The sequence below is a fragment of the Pseudochaenichthys georgianus genome, chromosome 17, assembly GCF_902827115.2.
Source record: "Pseudochaenichthys georgianus chromosome 17, fPseGeo1.2, whole genome shotgun sequence".
NCBI classification, from domain to species: domain Eukaryota; kingdom Metazoa; phylum Chordata; class Actinopteri; order Perciformes; family Channichthyidae; genus Pseudochaenichthys; species Pseudochaenichthys georgianus.
In genome coordinates, this window is record NC_047519.1 from 10,659,618 (window position 1) to 10,684,352 (window position 24,735).

Sequence of the window (24,735 nt, forward strand, 5' to 3'; positions counted from 1 at the left end):
TCCCCATTGGGATCCTGTGCAATAGGTATTTGTTATTCGTCCAGTTGGTTTTGCAGCAGCACAATAGGTGTCATGTGTGTTCACTGAGCACAAAGGCAACGATGAACAGATGGAACACCTTTATTCCCTCTCGCATGAAGGACTCTTTAGGTGAGGGATGCTGTTTTTACACTAACGCATCTGTAAAACAGGCACATGGCATATATCTACCCATGAATACATATTGTAAACATGCTTTAAAGGGACAGTACCCCATAATCCCTATACAACTCAGTGCAGATTGTTTTGATGTGCAAAATGTTAAGATGTTTGCCTTCTCTAAAATATAATTGAATTAGACGGTTCTTTGCTTGTGCTGAAGGCATTTGAAAAGTTTTACATCAATGTCTCCTTCAAGAAATCAAATATACGTTACTCAAGAGAATAGACAGACCTTGTTGTGAGCAGTTTGAAGAAGGAACTATTTTCTACCATATCACCACGCAGAAGGAAGCTTGGAAAAGCCTCGACCATGAGTAGATGCATGCATCGATACTTTAGAAAGAAGATATTTCCTACACAAAACTTCTCACAAAAAGCTCTGTGGATTACCTTGAGTATCCTGGTCCTATTTCTTGACATATTGCTGTTGAGTTTTTCAAACATATTTTTTGGGCACAAAGCCTCCCATCTAGTTCCATTAGACTGAAAGCCGATATCTCAAAACTCAGGACCTAACGCCAAAACATCTACACTGATAGCACTCAGGTAAGAGGGGAAATATGTATAGATTTTGGGTGCACTGTCCCTTTCTTAGTTTATCAATAAAAATGGGTCATCCATACAGAGCAAAACTGATTTCCTTACTTCTGTCAATACCGCATTTCATCATAAATGTGATGGAAAAGCAGCTGATTCCATCTTGATCTAACCATCTCTCTCCTTCTGAGGATATATATTTTCTCAGGATCATTACAGCGCCAGGACAGTCACTCAGCCAGGCCGGAAAGTATCCTCAGGGGAAATGAGATGGCTTTGCTCCGTGAGACAGAAACCCCGTCTCCACTCAATCCTTTTTGTCTTATCTCGCCAACATAATCTTGAGTCCTTGCACGAAAAAAACTCAAACCTCCGTCCCTTACCGTCTCCCAGGGGGTTAGAAGGAGGAAGGCCACTCAAAATGCATCTGCTTTCACGTCTGACTGAGTCATACCAGCTGCCATACAGTGGGTTTGCAGGTGAATCTCATCGTGTCCTCTCTCACAGTGGAATTAGTACACTTCTGTGGGAGTCATGTTTATAATTGTCTGGCACACTTGAAAGGGATTAGATCTAATCCCCTGGATATGCTCATTTTAGAACTCCAGGTTTATGTTTATTGTTGCTCTCTGTATGTGTTGTACTGCTTTTGAATTGGCTGTCTTTAATAATGGCAAAATGGAGAAGCCATGCCCCCTGCTGGTCAGGTTTGTCACTACAGCAACAAAGATGAAAAATGTGTTTCTTATGCCCCACCATATATAAGAGCATGTTCCGCTCTTTAAAACAAATCGGATTTGGGGTATTCTTTTCTTAAAAGGCAGTTTATACATCAGTATAGCAAATACTAGCAAGATGGTTTATTGGCACCAAAATGTATTGTCTTACAAGTGTTTGCCATGCAACATTTTGCTTTTCATGTATATTTTACACACATTTCTTTTAAAATTGCTAAGAGAATGTTGATCGGTACGATTCTGAAAACAAAAAAAAACAGAATTTGTTATAGTTTTCAACATATACTTACAATTTATCTAATAAACATATTTTTGTATAGCTTTGTTTGCTAAGATAAGCTTGTATTTGGATGTACAAAGATCAGAAATATCTTTATATTAAAGGTCCCATGTCATGGCCATTTCTACTGATCATAATTCCATTGTTAAGGTCTACTAAAATAGATTTATATTGTGCAATTTTCCAAACTCACATTGGTTTCTCATACAGCATCTCTGCATAGAATGTGTATTCACTCTCTGTCCTAAACGGCTTGTTGGAGCTCCTGCCCCCCCCCTCCCTGTGAGCCCAGTGGCCTTCTGCGAGACAGCAAGATACAGCGAAACCCAGCCCGAACACACACACACACACCCGCAGCCTGGCTGGGAGTTTGTGTGTGTGCTCATACACAGACTCACAGCCTCGCCGCGTCGAGAAATCGGCGGAGCTGCAGCTGAGAAAAGATTAAGTGTGTGTGTGAGGAAGTAACGGCTTCGCGGACGTAACTTAACGGCTCCGCGGATTGGACCAATTGGCCCATGGGGTCGTCGTTACGTCACTTGGTTCCCGGAAGAAAAAAATGAAAAAGAGAAATCTAACGAGGCGTTCTGGGGCAGCATAGACCGGTCTTTTCTGTGTTAGTTTTACTCGCTACAGGGTGTACTTTGAGGGTTTGTGACGCAGACCGTTTACTTGCATAAAAACCTTCATAACACACAAGGGGACGGGTAATAACCGGAAAAGCATCACATGGGACCTTTAACATTAAAGACAAAAGTGAGCAGCACATTTATTGTGTACTGTATCAGGATTGATGACACGGTAAGCTTTATCCCTTATACAAATTAATTTTCCTTAACTACATCATCCAATACAAAAACAAGCTAATGCTGGTGTTAATGTCCAGAAATCATAAACAATATGACAGCAGAGGCTCAACCCAAGCAAACAGCCTCAGCATTAAACTGGGGTTCAAAGTGCATCAGACAGAAAAGAGCAAATGTGAGAGCATCAAATATCTTCAGATTCTTTTTTCCAGTAGGCTACAAAGCTCGAGCTTTAGCATGGGCCTGCAGCAGGGCAGCAGTGTCAGTGTGGGAGCCTTGCGTGGCGATGGAGAGAGCAGTTTGACCACGCTGGGGAACAAAGATAAAGATGAATATGTTATCTTAAAATAACAGCTTCAAAACTCATTTTGATGTTACACTCACTTGTAATAGGGGAATGGCGTTTCTTGCTACTCTGTAACTAGAGCAGGTCTCACAAGTTCCAGGAGAATTATATACGTATTTTACAATGCTAAATAACTTTATTATAACTATTTATTTTTCACTTATGATTTTTTAAGGCTGTACTGCCTCAACTTTATTTGATTAATGGAGTTTTCTCATTGGCAGAAAGCTTTGCTTGTTGCTAATGCTAGCCGCTAACTGCTGCTATCATTTGCTGCCGTGTGCTAGCTAGCTATTAGCTCAAGTAGCTCAGGTAGTGTCTTGTTTTTACATCACTTCTCAGGCCCAGGGTGGTGGGTGATTGTTAGTTAGCAGTGACTGAACCGAGCTAGTTATTTTAGCTAGCTTGCTTTGTCTTGTACTGCTACACTTGCTTAATGTTTGGGTGTATTTGCACACTATTGCATCATGTTGTTTTAAGTTAGATCCAGTGGACACAGGCTTAAACAAATGTTTAATGTTATCATGCAATTCTTAAAAGGTTTAGGAACCAGCCTTTTAGCCCCGTCGTTGTCATGTTGACGTTAGCGTTTAGCGTAAAGCACCACTGTGCTAAAGCACAGCCTAACAGAGTTGCTTGGTGTTAGACTCTAGTTTTAATGGGAATCACTGCATCAAGGTACAGAATTAAGGCTCCCCGCAGACAATTAAATAACAAAACTATTTGCAAGGCTACATTTATGTCCTTAGGAGAAACATGGTAAGACTTAATTTCATCAGACTTAATTTAGTCTAATTAGTCAGGGTTTGTGTCAAGTTGAAACATGGTTTAAAATTGAGATAGGATGCCTGTGGTTGATGGTGCTTAATTTAGTCTTGAAAAAAACTACTTTAGATGCAGACTGTGAAAAATAGAATAAACATTTGCATCCTCACCTCCACTCGCTCCAGACTGGTAGATAAGGTACTGTTAGAGGATTAGCTCATCTCAGCACAGGGAGATTTGTTTTACTGTAGCCCCGATTAATCCTGGGAAAGCTTTATTCTGCTGCATGCAGATTGACAGTCCACCCACGTCCATACAGTGTGAGTCAAAACATTGAAGCTTTCATACATCTAAGCTCCTTTTTGTGAGTAGAACAGTAGATACACTGTGTTCTTTTTGTTAACAAATATAACAGGATTTCACAGGAGAAATGGAGTTGGCGTCATCATATGAACACTATTTCTGTAATTTATTGTAGTGGGGTGCTGCCTCCTGTATTATTTTTGGGAGAATTTCTTATCCAATTAACTGAGATTAATCCGGTCAAGGGTTAAAGGATTTTATTGGAAGGAAGTGTGTTTTCTGCAGTGTCACCTTGTCGGTCAGAGTGAAGTCACACTGGCTTCTCTCCAGCAGCAGCCTTGCGATGTGTGTGTGGCCCCTCTCAGCTGTGAACATCAGGGCCGTTGCTCCCTCTCTGTCCTGCAGGTTAGTGTCTGCTCCACAGCTCAGCAGCAGACGAACCATCACAACCCGCCCGTGTCTCACAGCCAAGTGCAGAGCTGTTTGGCCCGTCTGTGGAGCGGGACCGAAAATGACTACTTGTTTAAAAGTCCATATATATATTTATCTCTACATGTTTTGCCTCTTAATTGTATACTGTTTATCTTTAGATTCAGGTCATGCTATACAATTATTGTATTTTCATGTGTCAAATCAGTGACCCAGGATGACCCTTTAATGTTGTGTTAAAGTATATGATTTAACAATAAAAGTCCTCTCGACCTACAAATAACAACCCCACACCAAAAATGTGTCCAATTTAAGCCTCATTGGGTGTGTTACCTGGCTGGAGCATATATTAATGTTGCTCAGCTCCATTAGCTTGCGGACCACCTCCATGCCACCGGGTCCATCAGGGGCGGTCAGCGAGGCGAGCATCACTGTGGTGTAGCCGGCGTTGTTCTGAATGCTCAAATCACCCACACCTGTATGGCAAAGGAAAACGTTTTTCAGTGTTTCAAAGCCAAATACTTCTCTGTCCACTAGCTCTGCAACACACTGCTGTTACCTGTGTCCAGGATCAGGCTGACGATGCTGTAGTTGCAGTGGGACACGCTGTAATGCAGCACAGTGTTGCCGTTGTCGTCGGCCATGTTGATCAAGAAGGGCAGCAATGAAGGAGTGACTCTCTTCACTTCTCTCAGGTATTCAGCCACCATGCTGCACACTGAGGCCTCCTCTGCTGCCGCACTGAACCAGTGTTGGAACAACACGACCAGGGCCTTCCTCTGGGGAAACAAAGAGGGAAACATAGGGAGAACTTTAGATCAAATTTGGCCTACACTATTCTATGCTATGACAAAAGACGGAGTTTGGTAGCGTGGGATCATGGTAGTTTGTCATGGCAGTCAAGCTTTTTCAGCCTTTCCTGCACTGTTCATCGTTTAGTAGGTTTTTTACTTTACAGCTGTTCCACGGAAAAAAGTGGACAAGGGATGCAGGGGCTTGGATCTAACTGCTAACTTTGCTCAGCTTTTTTCTCTGATAATTTAAAGTGGACCTATCATGCTATATTGGAAATATATATTGTAGGGCCATACCTATACAAAACATGTCTGAAGTGTTTTGCTTAAAATACCAAACAGATCACCCATTGTAGCCATGCCTCATACTGCTCATACCCCCCTTTTGCAGCCCTGTTAGAGAAACGCAGATTTTTTTAGCTTGAAAATTCTGCTGTGATAAAACACCATCCTGTTCTAAACCACATCAAGGATTATTTCTGAAACAGCTCAAATGCTTTTTCTCTTGCGGGTTTATCACAAGGTCCTTTTTTTATTTCCTGCTTTTTAAACATGTGCTCTACAGTACAGGTTAGCTCTGAGTGTTAGCGAGGCTCGCTAATGTAAACAAAGACGAGATTACGTCCAAAACACGTCAGGCATTGTTTCTGAGAGCAACTTTCTGTGGGTCCGCCGACGATTTGACGTCATATCGGCAGCAAATCTGTATCCGCTCATTGTACCCCCTTATTTTAAAAAGTTTTGGGTACGGAGGAAAAGAGAGGGTTTTATTTTCTGATGCTGCGTGAGTTCCCCGACGCACCGGGGACACATATTTATGTATAAAAGACATCAAAAAGTGCATTTTTGCATGATAGGTCCCCTTTAACATCTAAATGTTGAGAGGGTTGTTATCCGGAGTCAACATATCTTCAAAGGGCTACTATGAACATTGATTCACGAGTTTCTTAGGTGCTGTTCAGTTGAGGCGGACATTTGCTCTACTGGTTTTTCTGATCACTTTTGACCCACATGCCTAATGACAAAAATCAAAGAAATTGTATCGTAAAAATGTGGCTTAAAAACTGACCACGCCTAGACAGTCTACTTGGATTAATCGTTTGGATGAGTAGCATGCCTGCCTGTTTTAGCAAAAATGAAATAGTTTCAGAAGCAGCTAGCATAGAACTGGATTCATAAGATGACTTTAATACTATACAGATACCATAACTGTAATAAGCTGAATGTTTCTTTGGAAGAATCCAGACTGCTCACCATGTCTTCATTGGGGTTGTCCATGTTGTCCATGTGATCTTTGAGGAACTGACAGGCAGCCATAAAATCTGCATTCACCGTCTCCCTAGAGGAAGGAGTATGCGAGCATAAGGAAAGAGAGAAAAAAACCGAAGCAAAAGAAACATAGCCCCATGGGATGAATAAAAACACAGGAGCTATTCTCTGAAGAGTAAACATCACAATCATAAAAAGTGATAAGGCGTTTGTTCCGGTTGCCTCACCTGCCCCCGGTGCTGGTTTGTGAGCCAGACTTCCCCTCCATCTGTTCTCCTGGGGGTTCCGTTTTGGCTGTTTTCTCAGCTTCCACAGACGCTACGCCTCCATCTGTCCGCTCTGATCCTGCTCCTCCCGGTATCATCTGTGCGTCTGGGCTCGTGTACCTCAGTCCCTCAGACAGTCTCAACTCTGGGTCTGCTTCTTCCTGGGGAACAGCCATCTCCGTAGGGCGGATGCTACTTTGATTTTGCGTGCTTTGGTTCACACCGTCTTGCCCAACCAGATTTCCATTTTGGGGACTTTAAAGAAAATAATGTAAGAAGATGACAGCAAAACAATTAACCACCACTCAAAACGCTGGTACATTTCTGCAGATGAAAATACACCCATCAGATCTGTTAACAGGACAAAGTTGTCGCAGTGTCTGAGTTGGCTCATTTTGGAAAAAGACAACGATTTTTCAATGACAGATCGCCATATGGCATTGGCAGGTTGACGTTAATAAGAAAAGGAAGGTAATGTAAAAATCTAGAATCACATGTTTTTTTTTTTTAAATCTGCGTTGTTTTGTCCACATTCTTCGAAGACATTTCGTTCAATATTCATATTTATACTTGTAAATTAAGAATATCATCCTTTTAAGAATGCCTTTTATGTGTTGATTCATAGAACTACAACTCAAGAGACTCGATATATTTATAAAGGAGTAATCCTTTAGCTAAACTGGAAACTTCCACAGTCACTTTTTCCACTTTTTTTGCCAGTATTTTTTAAGTAATAAATAAACTCTCTTTGGAGGCTTTGGTAAATGGCAAATGTTTTTCTTCCTTAACCGACAACTTCAGAGGGATTGGCATTCATCCACAATCTTAAATGATGGTGTTTGTCTCAGGCAAAGTAGCTTAAACAACCTCAAGTTAGTATGTCTGTCAACCAAAACTATGGTTTAAGCAAAAATCATAACTCTAAACGTTGCTTAAGGGGGCGAGTTATTTACTAACCCATCATTAACACCCACAGAATGGAGGCTTTTTGACATCAGGGCGCATCCGTCTGTCCGCATGGGGGATTTAGAGGCTGCGTGGAAGACAAACAGAGGGTATGATGAAATAGTACAACACGGCTGAACAACAACATCACATGCCCGTTAGGAACACATCAGCATGCTTTATGGCTTATTGTCATACTTTAAGAGACAAGTATTTCTTCACAAAAGCTATTTAGTCAGAATTGTTTATACTGAAAAAGAAGAGAGTAAATTAGTCAGTGAATTGTGAGCCTAGATGTGACGGTGGAACATCATGATGTAGCCTTGATGGTAATAGACATAAATGTTCAGTACTTTGAGTAAAAGAAAAGGATTATTTTGTCAAATTATATGTGCTGTTAGACAGACTAGCGTCTTCATGAAAGGGGAATGAGCTTGTGGTTTCAAAAATGTGATATGTTTCCATTGCTGTAGTTCTTAGCATAAACAAGTTAACTCCAACTCTGTTTTACACAGATTGTTCCACTACACAGAGCTCATATGCCTAATCTAACAAAAATAACAAAAACTTAAATATTTAACCCTAAAGGCTTCAATTGAAAGCATTTCAAAGTTTACATTTTTTTATATTTTTGAATATTTCATATTCATTTTGCGATCAAAGTTCAGATTCTGCTGATACCAAAGAGTATAATATACACATTCTTCTGCTAAGTTTTAACTGCTTTGACCAGCCATAGTTGTAAATAACTAGACATGTTCTCCAAAGATAAACTACGAGTAAACTATCAGATTCCAAACTAAAACTAAAGTGGTTGTTTTGCCTTGTAGTGTACCAATGTACTTCTTCTTCAAATATATAAGATCAAATCACAAAATCAGTGTTCAATCTTAGAGTCACGAAAAAAGTGGATATTGTCTCTGTGACGTCGCTCATTGGTTTGTGGAATATGGTTTGAAGCCCAGACTTTAGTCTTGACATTTTCAATCGACCATAAAGTTCCAATTAACATCCATGAACTGATAACACACTGTGAAAAAGTAAAAGTTCTAAGACAAAAACCATGACAACACCGTGGTACCAACCTGTCAACAATAAGTTAGCAACGCCTTTAGCATACCTTGCTTTATCATCTAATTGAGTCCCAATGGGATCATGATTGACTAAATGGACATCATGTTATATTGAAGGTATATTGAGAAAATACAATTTTCAGCTAAATATTTATGTTACTAATAAATTAGGTGACAAGTAGGATGGTTTTCGTGTAGACTTCTAAACAATTACACTTGTGAAGCAGTAATGCATTGGCTTCATTTGTCAGACTTTAGTAGATAAGAAGCAAACATGGAGCATCCATTATTTGTATTTTCATTATACAACTATGCTTTAATCATTGCAGTGACATAATGTAACATCTGTGGACTACAGTACCTCCATGTCGGATACTCTCTTCACCACTGCATCCATGTTGGGTGTAGTAGGATGTAAGGATGTTCACAAGTCCCATCATCTCCTGCTGCAGGGCGTTGACTTTGGGGTCAGGGTGCTGTAGAGGTTTACCCTCCCTTCCTGACACATGTTCTGCACACAAACACTCCCACTGCTTATACAGCAGCCTCTTGATCTGTGTTATATGATGGGCGGCCACTGCTGTTTCTTCTGAAGAGTCTTCAGGTTTAACAGACACTGCCAGGTCTTGTTGTTGACTTGTTTGTCCATTTGCAGAAACAGTTCTTGCATCTGGACTTGACACTTTGATATATGGTTCAAGGGATCTCACAACAGTCTCATCTCCATCCTGTTCTACCAGCACCCTCTCTGCATGAACCCACAGTGCAGGGTTCCTGATAAGGTTCTCCATCTTCTCATCTTTCCTCCTGCTCTCCTCTTGCTGCTCCTTTAGCAAACCTAAAGCTCTATGTAGCTCTAGGCCAGTCTCATGGAGCTTCTGCTCCAGCATAGCTACCTTAGCCTGCAGGGACGTCACCGTCAGCAGCTCATCCAAATCTGTACTAGTCCTCCACTCGTGCATGGGATTAGAGTCCTCTCGACTGATCTGGTGATTTCTAGGAAACATGACGTGACTTTCATGTCGAGGCCTTTTGATATCCATAATGCCGTAATTGGAGGAGGTGTTACGGTCTGTGGTTCCATTCATTGGTGGGGTTTGAATCTGTGGTTTTAATCCCAGTCGGAGCCTTTCTCTTTCCTCCTGAAGGATGCAGATATGCGCCCTGAGCTCTGGAACCACCCTCACCTCCATCTCCAGCTCCCCCACACGTTTGAGAGCCTCGGTCAGGCGTCTCAACAGCCCTGACCAGTCCTGGGGTCGAGGGCTGTCCGAGGAGTAGAACGCGTCTTCACAGGAGGGGTTTCTCTCCCCAAGGTGGTCCCTCGAACTCCGGAGGCTTCCGGACTCGTCTGTGGACTCTGTTCCCTGCCTCAGTAATACTGTAAGTGGCATACTGGAGGCCCGGAGGAGATGAGGTCTGATGTGCTCACCCAAAGGTTGCTCATCAAACTCCTTGATTCTGGCCTCCATCTCTGCCAGAGATCGGAGACCTGTGGGAGAAAGTTGGGATCTCTGATCATTTGCACAGGAATTGTAGCCATAGTGATGGGCGTCTGACAGTCTTGACCTTGGGCCAAGAGCTCCAGTAGATCCCCAGGGGCTTGGGCGGTACCCGCACCCAGAAGGGTTGAGGTGCCTGGGAAGAGTGCTGGCTCGGGGGCCTTTGCTTCGACGCTGGATTGGTACTCTTTTGATTGTGTTGCCTTTCTCTATATCATCCACGTATTTGAGGAAGTCCAGGTCAAGTTGAAAGCCATAAGGGGTTTCCACTGAGTATGGGGGCTTCCCTCTTGTTCCATTCTCAGTGGTTTTACGGTGCAAGATACTTCCTGTAAACATTAAAACAGTAATTTAGTATCCTTAACCAATTAGGAAAAAATGTATGTTTTGGACATTTTTTGTACCGTTTTGTCCTTCCATCACTTTTTTGTTGTCAGTTGTTCAACCAATTTGCTGCCACATTATCTGGTTGTATTTTTGATACCTGGCAAAACAAACAAAATCAAAAAATACATTAAATTGTATGAGGGATACATGGAGAACAAGTGGCAGAATTGGTAACTGTGTGGTTGTATAAACAATAATAATTAGATTCATGAATCCTTAGTGGGAACAGATACATTTTGGCAATGACATTCACTCGAGGTTTAGCTGTGGTATCTTTGGTGGGAGACTTCATCATATTTTATTGACCAGACGGAGGAGCACTCTAAACAGCAAAAAACCTTTGTTGTACTCCATTCACAATCTGCCTCTTATTCATTCTCCCACATGTAGCAGGAAGCACCACAAACATTCAATTACACGTCAATGATTTTTCTATTTTTCTCAGTCCCCTTCTCTTCCCAAATAATTCTGTTTTTATCACACTCTCACTGCTTCATTTCTTCCATGCACAGGCTGCTGTTATTCAACAGTGGCAGGCCTGATGTTCACTTGATTACAGCCCTGCCATCCAGGACCATAGCTGAGAATAGCTGAGGACTCTTCAGCCCAGCAGCTATGGCCAGCGGTGAAAAATATACTCCTACAGACATAAATACAGACAACCATTATTGTGACTCACTACTTCCCTCCCTTGCTCTCTCCGTGTCTCCTACTAGGTCTACAGTCTCTTTGTCAAATTCTTGGTTCACCTTTACCTAATTGTCTTTGAATGTAACTTCCTTCTCCACTCTTTTTCATAAAAGTACATTTCTCCTCTATTCTGCTGACTTTCCATTGTACTCTTCATATAATAGAGAATGGTCTATAGTACAGTTATGGCTGCCCTTACTTCCTACCTCCCTCCTCCCATGCCCCCCACCCCCTTTCCTGACCACCAGCCCCTGTGACAGCTCGATGTCCTCTTGAGCCACCGAGCCGCAGCCCCAAACAATGTCAGCTATGCAGTAAACAGACAAACACCGCCAAATGGCTCTGCTGGGAATTTTGACAACCGATATTCACACAATCTCTGATGACGAGCTAAGCTAAAAAAAACTGCTATAAACAGATACTGGCGCGCACATGTACGTGTACATGTTCACGTGAAATGTTGAAAATGTACGTGCAGAGATGCAGGTCCCACATGAATATTATCTATACATGTGGTTCTAGGGCTTATTTAGGTAGTTCCAGGAGACCCCAAGAAGAATGGGGAATATTTTCAAAGCGGGATTGATAAAGGAAATGTCATTAATACAATTCAAAACCAAAAAAGGTTTTGACACTAGAAAGAAAAAGTGAAAATAATAATGATAATCAGAACTAGAAAATGCATGCGAATGCTGTAAACTGTGAACATTTATGGCTGAAAATGCAGAAAAAGCTGAATGTGTTATTAGCTGAATGGTAGCTGCTTTTAGCTAAAAAAATGCAGAAAAGGCTTAATATTTCAAAGAAAAGGTTTTTAAAAAAGGTATAAACAACAACATGTATAGCCTTGATGTCCTGAAATAGCTGAATAATGTAATAGTTGAATGGGTTCTGCAGCTGAAAATAGGCTGAAGGAGTTAAATATTAGATGTAAGTAGTAGTGAATGAATTTGTATTAAGATGATAAAAGAAAGTAAAAAGGCTTGGGAAAGCAGCAGAATATTTTGACTGCAAACTTTTCGACTAAAACCATACGTCACCAATAATGTATAAAATATGTGTAACCTGTTGAAGTCAGTATGAAGTCTCCATCAGACAGAAAAGAATAGGCTGAGACAGTCTTTTAAAGTCCAGTCTGTCAGTGTTTGTTTCTATTCCTGAGCACCTACTCATAACACCCAATCATCCAGAGATCAACGACAACCAACTGCAGCACTGCGTCCCATAAGAATGCATTGAGTTATATATCTGACCATTTTGCCACCTGTTCAAAAACTATGGTGTGTGTGTGTGTGTGTGTGTGTGTGTGTGTGTGTGTGTGTGTGTGTGTGTGTGTGTGTGTGTGTGTGTGTGTGTGTGTGTGTGTGTGTGTGTGTGTGTGTGTGTGTGTGTGTGTGTGTGTGTGTGTGTGTGTGTGTGTGTGTGTGTGTGTGTGTGTGTGTGTGTGTGTGTGTGTGTGTGTGTGTGTGTGTGTGTGTGTGTGTGTGTGTGTGTGTGTGTGTGTGTGTGTGTGTGTGTGTGTCTCTGAGATGTCTTCACAGCTGGACTGTTGCAGTCTGCTGCAGTTTGTTTTTTTGGCAGTTTAACTAAAGGTGTGCGGCTGCTACCGTGAGGAAATATCTGCCTGACATTACAATGGGCTTCAATGGAGGAATGTTGAACGTTTTTGTCACTTAATGCCCTCAATAGGCATTTTCTTTAATATTTTTTCTTATTTTTTTATCTTTTTTTCAACCTAGGAGAGGTTTTCCTACGTTTTCCATGAAAAAAGTGTAGGGTTTGGGAAGTATGGCAAGTTTAAAACATTTTTGGGGGAGAATTTTGAGCTGTCCTGCACTCTGTTTTGAGATCAAAGCACTCTAGAGTTAACGAGCTGCTCCCATCCACTCCAATGTAAAAATCTGAAAAATGCCTCTCTACCAAGCTCCAAACTAAATTCAATATCTCAGAATGTTTAAAAGATATCAAAAGTAAAAGTCAAGTTTGAATAGCTGAAGGTCTTGTGGTCATTTGAAAGTTGGAATGAAGGGTCTGGCTGAAATTATGTGGAAGGAAGATGCATTTGGCGCAAAGTGTAGGAAAACAGGATTTGAAGGCATCTCCCATTGACTTCAATGTTAAAAAAATAGTTTAAAAAGCTGAATATTTCAAAAAGTATGAAATATTTTTGAAAAAGTTGAAGGTTTCTTATCAATTGCTGAAAAGGCTGAATAGTTTAATATTTGAATGGTTTCTGTAGCTGAAAGTAAGCTGAAGTTATGGAGAGCTAAAGTATTGGCTGATTTGAAGGCTCTTCCCATTGACTTCAATGTAAAAAAAAAAGAGTTTAAAAAGCTGAATATTTCAAAAAGTATGAAATATTTTGAAAAAGTTGAAGGTTTCCCATCGATTCCTGAACAGGCTGAATAGTTAAGGGGAAGAATAAAGTTTTGAAGTACTATAGTGGAATGCTGTAAACAGCATTCACACTAATAAAGATTTGAAGTACTATAGTGGAATGCTGTAAACAGCATTCGCACTAAATATTTGAGGCCAAATGTTGTTACTCCACAGCTTCAGACACGAGCAAAGTGCACATTTATGTTGGTATCATAAAAGTAAACAACTCTAAAAAAAAGTCTAAAAACCCTCATCATATATAAACTTTGAATTAACTAATCATGTAACCACCCATTTTTTATATTTTAAAATAATTATTTTCTTGATAGGATTTACGACAGTAGCCTATAATTCCTTCTTACTGTATGTTCTCTTCTGTCCCTTACACAGAGACCTAATACATGTGATATACTGTACATTGAAACTGATACATTACGTATGTTGTTAATGCCAGTGGGCCTTTATGATGTTGAGTGGAATCTTTCAGCACTCATTCTGACAAGTCTAAATTTAGCCTATACACGTGGGTGTTAAACTAAAGTACATGTCTAGAGATGAGACCCAGACATGTGTCTTCATTTTACAGTAAATTGAATGCCATTAAATGCCCTCACTGTAGAAAAACCACCTGGGAGGACAAGAAGATCAATCATTTTGTCTCGAGCTAGAGAGGCATTAAGAGGAGACAAAAGAGCCTAATTTAGACTACAAGCAGAGGTTGTATTCACCATTGACCGTGTAAATCTGCACTGTACAGCAGAACACCTGTTACTGCTGACATCTCTATCGGCCTCACTGAGATCTCAGTCATTAGGTTGAGAATGCAGGCTGCTGGCAACAGTTCAAGAGAAATTATTTTACATTTGGGCCTCGAAGCAAAGAGGTTTCATCCCACAATTTGACATCTACCTTGGAGAAAGTATTTCTAAAAAATGAGTTATTGCAGACGTTGGAAAATATCCACTTTCATTTGTTTGTTTAGAGTTGAGGAGAAGATGAATATCACTCTTTTTCTGTAGCTACGTTAAATGTTAAGCTACTAGGCGGAGACTTAGCTTAGGTTAGCACAATGACTGGACACGGGGGGGAAATAGCTAGCCTGGGTTTGTTAAATCACAACTAAAGTTTTTATTTATCAAACTCAATCAATCAATCAATCAATCAATGTTTATTTATATAGCCCAATATCACAAATGTTACATTTGTCTCAGTGGTCTTCACAGTGTGTACAGAATATCAGTATGACAATACGACACCCTCTGTCCTTAGACCCTCACATCGTACAAGGAAAAACTTCCGGAGAAAACCCACAGTTTAAAGGGAACATGGGAGAAACCTCAGGGAGAGCAACAGAGGAGGGATCCCTCTCCCAGGACGGACAGACGTGCAATAGATGCCGTGTGTAAATTGAAAAGATAATACATTTGCAACATAGGTAGTCCAAATGTAATCCAAAACTAATTATATTAGACAAAGCCGCATTAGTGAGGCATTGATGTGCTTGTAGGTTTTTCTACCTTTAGAAATATACAGGCTAACTTTTTCCTTCCCATCTTTATGCTAGGCTAAGCTAGCTGTATCATTGTTGTAGCTTCGCATTTTTAGCACAGCTAAAACAGGGTTGCCAACTTTGTGTACCTGGCTGGAGTGAGATTTTGATATCATGGGTTTAATTACACATATGCGCACTAAATGACTGCTATCGTGTCAGTAGCGGGACCTTAGCATATATATATATATATATATATATTAGGGCTGTCAAACGATTACAATTTTTAATCAGATTAATCACAGTTTTAAAATGAATTAATCATGATTAATCACCATTCGAACTATGTCTAAAATATGCCATTTCTTTATGTATATTGTTGTGGGAATGGAAAGATAAATGAAAGAAGGCGGATATATCCATTTAACATACATGTATGTATGTTAATTATAACATTTAACGTTAACAGCAGCCCTGTCTGTGCACACAGAGACCGACTCTGTCGTCCGGTGATCTAACCGCCTTCTGGAAAAGCTTCACAAGTACGTCGGTACGCAAATGCGCTTTGTGACACAAGTGACGGTCAGTGTTGTGCTAGTTACTGAAAACCAGTAACTAGTTACCATTACTAGTTACTTTATTTCAAAAGTAACTCAGTTACTTTACTGATTACTTACACCAAAAAGTAATGTGTTACTGTGAAAAGTAACGTTTTAGTTACTTAAAAAAAGGGCTCCCCCTTATAGCCTTCATTTCAGTACTGTTATTGCATTGGAGAATAATACAATCTGTCGATCAACTTGACATGCATTATATGCAATCTGGATAGCATCGATATTAGCTGGCTTTACATTGTTGTATATTCTTTCTTCAGGTAGTTGGAAAAAGTGTTCTGTTGCATATGCCGTGTGCCGCCCGGACATGCTATCATGCTAACTAGCTCCCTGAAAGCGGGTGACTCCACTGTAGCAATAGCCTACGTGTTCTACATGCAATGGCTTTATCGACTTTTCCCTGGCTAGCAGTCCCTTGGTTAAAATCCAGCCGCTGTTGCTTAGGTGCAGGTGGAGGTGGAGTGGCGTCGGCTGAGTCTCTGTGGTCTTAGCTACTAGCTTCGTCCCAGCATGTTGTTTCTGCAGATGTTTTAAGAGATTTGAACAGTGGCGAACCGTCAGGGCCTTCAAGGTATTCAGAGAATACCCTGGAACACTCAGATAAAACAAAATCGATGTAATTGTATAAATCAAATGTATATAAAATGAATAAATGAGAATCGTATCTGTGTTGTTGATCTGTAATATTACAGTGTTACGTTGATTTGTTTGTCCTTCTCGGACCATGCACTACGCATTTCAGTGGTTTTGTGTTAGAAAAGAAAGCAACCAATCAGATCTTGTTCTGGGTCTCTGTCAACCTACATCCTTGATAGAATGCCCTGGCCGTTGCACTGAATGAGAGCGTGTGTTTGGACTGAGTTTGATCAACCAATCATATATTGATTTGTAGCCAATGGGCGTGTTCTTCCAGAGTTTCCCTCGGTTCCAGGGTACTCTAGAAGGCCCGCTAGTTAACTGGCTCGAGACAGAGGATCTAGATTAATGAGACGAAGCAATTCATGCCGTTTTATTGTTTTTATCGTTGAAATGACAAGTGCAACAGGTGAAGATGAAGTTGTTGCGGGAATTGTTGTGAGTACCCTTTTGAAGACGACAATTCAGTGAAAAGACGGACATTATAATGCCGCGGAGGGGGATGTCTACAGAAGGTCCAGTTGTCATAGCCACGGTTCGCCACTGGATTTGAATGACTGGTTTGGGCAGTAGATAGGCTCTTTGACCCGCCAGGACACAACTTACATTTAACTAAAACGTTCTTTTCTCTGTGCTCGATAAAAGTGAAATAGTGAGAATATCTCCAGGTGGAGAAACTAGACTTGAGCTCCGCCGCCGCCACCATGATAGTCTTGTTAGTAAACAACACAAACACGCCCACAGCCCGTCTCCGCATGTGACACAGGAAGTATTTAAGTACATTTACTCAAGTACTGTACTTAAGTACAGTTCTCATCTCTGTTCACCTGGCTGTTGACTATATAAAAAAACTAACGCAGTAACGGAGTAACGCACCATGTAGTAACGGTAACTGAGTTACTGGATTTAAAAAGTAATGCGTTAGAGTACTAGTTACTGCCTAGTTACTTTGTAACGCGTTAGTCCCAACACTGGTCACGGTACGCATTTCAGATTACGCACATAACCTGCGTACCAGTTATGTGTTACCTGTACTACAGCAAAAGTATTCTTCCTACAACAACACCACGTCGTTATCTTGATTCTGATTGGCCAGAGGACATTATCAAAGATGTTCTATTGAGAAGACGATCACTATGTGACAAAAGTTTTCAAAACCGTTTCTGGTCTTCTGTATTTCCAGACAAGTGGCTGCTGAAATCAATCTTACTAACTGCTGTCTGTGCAATTTCTCGGCGCGAGTTGGTGGACTTTATTAAGGTGGGGCTAAGCCATTTCTTGGTATGGGTGTAGCCTACCCCAGCCATACCCTGGCGCTGCCACTGGAGGGATGTATGGGGCGGGCCATTCTGCACATGCGTTAAATGCGTTAAATATTTTAACACAATCAATTCAAAAAATTCATTACCGCCGTTAACGCGATAATTTTGACAGCATTAATATATATATATATATATATACAAATACACAATATTGGACACAGAGTATAAAGGGCACAAAGTTTCATTCACTAATGAAAGTCAAACACACTGTTTTATTGTGTGCCTGTCGCGATAAGCAATTCATTGACTTATCGTACGATAAATAAAAATTAACTCGATACATTTCCATTTACATGAGGATGTGACTAGCAGTTTGAAAGGATTGAATTATTATTATATATTATCATTATCGTCAGTGGTCTAAAATGGTCATACAACGGTGCCGACAATATTATCGTTTATCGCAATAATTTCCGGGAAAATGTATCCAACAAAATTAATTATCGTGAGAGGCCTATACATGAAACACACACACACAAACAAATCTACAGACTTACTCCAAACTGCCAATTATATTAATTAACACACTCTCTCTCTCAAATAGTCTTTGACCTAGTAGAACAATAAGCAGCAGACTTTAACTTTTGTATAATTTCTACTGGATCTTAGATCTGCGCATGCGCAATACGGGTCGGGGATTGACCAACCGGCTCCCACTGCTCTGCTGTCTGTTAACGTTGTTAAGAGTGGTGGGGGCGGGGAGGGAGCGGATCGACAGCTCGAGCAGCTGTCAACTCAACATTGTAAATAACCAACCAAAAACGATTGCCGGTTCATCTTGTTTTTGGCGTGAGAATAGTTTGGGCAGCGTGAGAGCGTGAGATTGAGAGTGAAAGCGTGTGTCACACGACAGATGCGTGAGAGTTGGTAACCCTGAGCTAAGACAGTTGTATGGATACTGGTATTGAATCTGTATAATAACATTCAGAATCAGAAATGCATATTTTAATACCATTCATAGTCCTGCATTCAGACAATAATACAAACTCCTGCAGCCCACACGTTTCTTACTTAAGATAGACTTTCTGTCCAGTTAACCACACAGGAAACAATATAGAGTTAGAGATAGGGAATTCCCAAGAGTCATTGCCTAACTGTCTACACAATTATGTGGCACAGGTTTTAATTGTGTATGCTAGGATAAGTAGGCCCACCTCACAGGAAACCCAAGAAATTAAACATAAAAAATGTGCCTTACCCCAAAATGGCCCCAGCCAATGCTGCCTCTGCAGTCTGCACATATTGAACTCAATCCAAAGTCAAGCATCAGACCGAGTTACATTTTTTATTGACTTTCAAAATCAATGTTTCCTTTGTATCCAGCTAAAGCTCAGGCTGTTTTTCAGGAAATTTAGGAAATGGCAAAGCTTTTTTCAGGGTCCCTTTTACTTTCTTTGGGTTGTTTTCATCTTTCTGTTCCCACAACAGCTGCTCTCCCCCTCTCTGTAAATGTTTCCCTCCTCACACAGACCCTTAGACGTCCTGCATCAGCCAAAACCTCATAATCACAACATCTCAATCCACAGCATTCTTTACTAAAGCCACAATTAAATTTGAACTCATGATACAGTAAGACTGGCGACCTAACTCTGAAGCAATGCTAAATGCTTCAACCTCAGATAAGGACTATGGATTCATTCTAAATTCTAAATGTAGGTCAATAGCTAACCTATGGATTAGTAACTGGTGGTAGTAGCAAAGATATGTATCATTGCTCAGTTGTAGCCGTGCTAGCGGCATGGCTCTGATGACAATGTTAGTTGGTTGTTCTGCCACTTTGGATACAGATTTTGACCTTATAGTCTTGGTCGCCAGATGACCAATTCTTAAGACTTTGGTGATCAAAGGATTTTTTGTTTAGTGCCACCAGGAGGTTGAAAAAAAATGAAGGAATGATGATATTATATGTATTCCCATGGAACTTCATACACATTCATCTCCCCCTTAGGTACTGATCTAATCTATCTTGTCATCTAGTACTCTTAAAAAGTAAATGTCAAACGCTGGTTAATGATAAAAAAATTGCAAAACTAATGACAACTTTGATATGTTTGTTTCCATGGGTTAACATGTGGTGACCTTGCAGAGCTGTCAGTTTGAATTCCATATCACATTGTCCCAGCCACCATCCCATGTGTTCTGTGTTTGAACAGAGCCTCTTCTTGACACTACTTTAATGTGTGCACTTTGAGATACTAAATATAAGCCTGAACAGCGAGAAACTGTTTCCCCATGGTCTTTGCCAATCTCTGTCAATCCGTCTGTACACTTTGTATATCTGCATGTTTCTTTGTTTTGTTCCCGTCAAAATCATTCCTTTCCTCCACTTTTGACTGTTCAGACTGCGGTTCTCTCCAGTGCATAACTCTAAACCTTGACTTCTGTTCAGAGTTGATTTAGGAACTAAAACCAACTGTTTGGACTCTTTTTTCCACTCCAGCTCCCAGATCTGTCGGTTCTTTTTCTGCCTCCAAAGACGTCCTAGAAAAAGTTCTATGATGTGTTTTTAAGTTTGTATGTCGAAGTCTTTGGATTTTAGACTGCTTGACTCCTGGTCTTTGTCCAGCAGCAGCAGGGCCACAGTTACATTGTGGCATCTAAGCCCGGTTGAGTGGTATGTGGAGCCAAAGCTCATAGGATGAAACAGCTGCCAGGGGCTTCATGCAAGAAAGATAACTGGTATGTTAACATGGAAAGGTTAAAATAGAAAGCTGCCGTGTGTGCGTGCGTGCGTGCGTGCGTGCGTGCGGCTTCACATTGATTTCTGTACATGAAGTGTACATGTACATGAAGTGTAAATCAAATGTAAGTATATATATAACTTTTAATCTTTAAAAGTCAACTTAGTCTCTTGAAAGCCTTATTAGTATTCAGCACAATTTGTTAAATCACTTTATTGTCAAAAGCTACTCGACCCTGAATTTAAATAAGCGTGTCCCAAATTGAAAAACTTTTGAGGTCAACATCTAGCATCTATCCGATGCAACTGTCCTCCGATGAGTAAGATATATGAGATGAATATTAAACCAGACCTTACCTGGTGGCAGCAGTTATTTCCACTCTGTTTTGGTGATGTGAGGGCGTCAGACACTACAGGCTGCTCTCAGCTCCGTCTGTCTGTCTACTCAGAGGGCAGGGGGGTGCTGTCAGGGAGAGAGGCATGCCGCGGCTGTTTAGTGAATGCCTATGTGCAGCTCCTGCCATAACAGAAGCTGGGTTTGCTCGTGTGTAACAGAGAGCAGGGTGGGGCTTGTGAGCATTAAGCCTTCCTACGATGAGGAGTCATAAGTGGTGGCTAGGCGTAGACAGCCACACCCATTCCTTCAGACGACAGCAAATAGAAGTTCAGAGGAGTTGCCGGCCGGGAATGACAGCATTTCTTCTGGGACCATGGTGAAAACATGTCAATATATGGAGCATCTGGCAAAGGCAAGCAAAAGAAAGTACCAGAGTCAACTTACTGTGTACCATCCATAATCCTCTCAGATAACATCAGTGGCCATGCAGTGCCTCAAAGACCCCCCTCGGTCAGAATGTGTAACCCTACCCAGTGTTATTTGGTCTCTGTCCTCTATAATCAAGTAACGGGTGGAGAGCTGAGGGCTTGGCGTCTATGAGGGTTCATTCTCTCAGTGCATACCTCTCATTCTTCATGGATCCGCTTTCAACCCACAACACATCTTCCTTTGGGGCAAAGCCATCATGCCATATTTCTTCTGCTCCTCTTAAAGGCAGTGGACCACCCGGAGACTGTATAACTGTATATAGACTGACTGAATTTGCATTATGGTTACTAATTTGGTTCATTTCATTTTTGTTATTCAGTATGTGAACGCACGAAGTCCCGCCTTTTTTGACCGGAAGTCCCACCTTTTTATTTTGAAAACCGGAAGTCCCGCCTCATTATACCGGAAGTCCCGCCTCGTTCGACCGGATGTCCCGCCCCCACTTCCGGCGGATGTCCCGCCCCCGCTTCCGGTTTACAAAATTAAATTAAAATTAAAATTAAAAAAAATGAGAAAAATAAAATGCCGTTGTTTTCAATCAATTAATATGCATAGGATATATGTCCCGCCTCCTAACCACTTCCTGTGTGGTTAATCCTGTATATAGTATCGAATGTAACTTACAAATACTTGTAAATAACATGAAATTAATCAAAAGTAAAGCATCTAAAAAAAAACATATATTTAAACCTCTCTGTTTTTGCGAACAGGACATGAGGGGAGAAAACATATGGTGGAGGAGGGGGAACACACACACACACACACACACACACACACACACACACACACACACACACTTTCCCCGCCCCTCACCCCTCTCGCTTTAGAGGCTGTCTAAATAAAATAGCCAGCGTCACTCTTAAATATTTTTCAAGTCGAGAGAAAATGGCCAAGAGACGTCTTGATATGAATTTAATCAGCGAGACACCGGTGACAACTTACAGCCATCCGTTGGGTGCTCCAATCAAGAAACGAATGCAGTTTGTATGCCGGGTTCAGACGCCTACAGCCGAAGAACTTCACGAAGAATGGATTCTAAGGCCCAATCCCAAACCACTCCCTCAACCCTCCCCCTCCGTGACGGAGTGAACTCCGTCTGTAGGCACACTCACAGCTGAATGAAGTTCCCTCCATTAAGGGATAAGGGTATAAATACAGCGGCAAGCTTTGGGACGGCCTCCCCTCTCTCCGCAGGAAACGGAAACGGACGTCATGGTGTCCAACCCACATCTGTCGGCTGCATTGCCCTGCATTGCTATCCGTCGCCTGTTAGCGGATGCAATGGTAAGATCCAACAGAAGGCGCAGAAGGTTGAGGCGCATTTTGGCGATGTGCCAGTGGCAGGTAAACATTTCAATATTGCTAATACAACAATTATCTTCACTTTATTTCTTATATAGTAGCCTATGAACTTTGTATGTGTAATACAAATAGATATTTAGATATATTGTGATATACATTCATTTATTCTTTCCTTATAAGCTATACGTGTATATCTGTATAGTGTCTGTAGAATTCCAACACAGAGAAATGTTGTCAGTAGTTTATAGAATAAAAAAGGAAAGGTTAATTTGACTTGGTCTCAGAATTGTGTGTGTGTGTGTTTTACAGGGAGGCAAAGGTCTTTACATGCAGCTCAATGCTACTGCACGCCGTGTATGCCAACCCTGAAGCCTGTCTAAAGAAGGACTTTAGAGTTAAGCGATCGAGTGTGGTGTATTTAGTGCAGATGCTTTCCTCCCCAAAGGACCACGGATGGGGACAAGACATCGAGGTGCTTGTTCTCCTCTACAGCTTGGCCCATGGACTATCGCTCTCTGTGGTGGGTTCAGCATTCGGGATTCCCAAATCGACGGTCCACAGGAAGATAAAGGCCAACCTGAAGATGAGCTGCCAGAGATTGCAGATGGCTGCTGTCAGCTTGCAAAGAGTCCTGCATTTCACCGTGCTGCTGGTGCGATTGATGGATGCCATATTCGCATCAAACCTCCAGGAAACGAGTACCACAAGGAGTACATCAATTACAAGCTGTTTCCTTCCATCCAGATGCAGGCCATCTGTGACTCAACTGGGAGATTCCTGGATGTCTTCATCGGCTATCCAGGCTCCGTTCATGATGCCAGAGTACTACGAAACAGCCCCATCTTCTGCCAGGCACGGTTTCCCCCAGCTGGTTGGTTCCTCCTTGGGGACGGTGGTTATCCCTTTCTGGAAAAACCAGTGGGATTTGTGACTTGTGAGGGATTCTTCAATTCTTGACAGGGGGTAGGCATCTTTGTGAGTCAGAGAATTGAGCCTTCCACCCTACAAGGTCCCTCACGGCCAGGTGCAGGCCAGATTCAACAGGCATCATGCCAGGGCTAGGTCTGTGGTGGAAAGAGCATTTGGAAGGATGAAGGCTCGCTGGAGGGCCACCCTTTTCAAAGCGCTGGAGGTCAGTCCAAGCTTTGCCCCTGACATCATTGCATGTTGTGCATTTCTGCACAATCTGTGCATAGACATGAACGATGTCCTTGAGGATGCAGAAGCCTTCCCCCCTGAAGATGGGGACCAGAGTCCTCCCCCTGCCGCAGCATGTGGACAGGAAAGTCCTGGACACCACCTAAGGAACAGGATTGCTGCACAACTCTCTGCTCCTGTCCAAATGGCACCACACCTGAGAGAGCACGATTACATCTAATGAACTTTGTTTTTTTGTGTTTTTTTTTGGCAAAACGTGGTTGTCTGTTAACTTGTGTTTTTGAAATGATGTGCACACATACCTGATTTAATTTTGTTTGTTTTAGTGAGCTCCACTTCTCACTTTAGAGAAAAGAGGTGAAATAAAATAAACCTGTGCACCGTTGATTTCAAACTTGGTTTTCCTGAATTGTCTTTCTGCATAATCCCAAATTGGAGACAAATGTCCTTACCTCTTGGATCATTCAATCACGTGCACAGGTTCAGAAAATGAACACAGGTCTTCGAATACAATCACTTTTGTTTTTGAGTGAAACTCTGCAAATGGTTTGACATGCGCAATTAAGACCGTAAATGGCATGTATATTTTAATGCCTTATGAAGCGCACAGACATATCTTTATTTAAAATGCTGATATTCAGGGTTAATCTTCAGACTTTGGAAAAAACACTTTAGTTCCGTGCACAACATTACTTTGTGCAAAACTTTTCCTTCTACATTATGAAACCCACACAGAAAAATGTAGCCATCTAACAATCAAGCAAACGCAAGGTCACCTTCATTACCCGTCTACCTGTATTTACTATATCCCATACAATATTGAAGATATGAAGGACAGTACGTTAAATAATACAAGCGAACAAAAACAAGTCTTTAAAGTAACATCAATAATCAACATAGAAATGGCCAATGGTGGGGGGGGGAAATAAATCACATTTTGTCGACCATTTTTTCGAACAGGGTTAGAAATGTATCTTGAGTGCTGCATTATTTCTCTGT

At 41.3% G+C, this 24,735-nt stretch overlaps 1 protein-coding gene across 1 annotated transcript; it reads right to left on the reverse strand.

The window, feature by feature from the left end:
• Positions 1 to 1,533: 1,533 nt before the first annotated feature.
• LOC117461820 (KN motif and ankyrin repeat domain-containing protein 4-like) lies at positions 1,534 to 20,997 on the reverse strand. Its single transcript, XM_034103784.2, has 10 exons — positions 20,808 to 20,997; positions 10,658 to 10,737; positions 9,113 to 10,582; positions 7,691 to 7,766; positions 6,695 to 6,988; positions 6,453 to 6,537; positions 4,964 to 5,183; positions 4,738 to 4,880; positions 4,267 to 4,467; positions 1,534 to 2,870 (listed from the first exon to the last, which is right to left on the reverse strand). The coding sequence occupies exons 2-10, from the start codon at positions 10,671 to 10,673 to the stop codon at positions 2,778 to 2,780; spliced, it is 2,598 nt and encodes an 865-aa protein (XP_033959675.1). The 5' UTR covers positions 10,674 to 10,737; positions 20,808 to 20,997; the 3' UTR covers positions 1,534 to 2,777.
• Between the last annotated feature and the right edge of the window lie 3,738 nt (positions 20,998 to 24,735).

Excerpts from the sequence above, each read along its gene's own strand:
- LOC117461820 (XM_034103784.2), bottom strand. Across the intron at positions 6,989-7,690 it reads TCTGTGGGTGTTAATGATGG|TCCCCAAAATGGAAATCTGG; the intron begins GTTAGTAAATAA and ends TTTTCTTTAAAG. Across the intron at positions 2,871-4,266 it reads ACTTCACTCTGACCGACAAG|CGTGGTCAAACTGCTCTCTC; the intron begins GTGACACTGCAG and ends TTTGTTCCCCAG.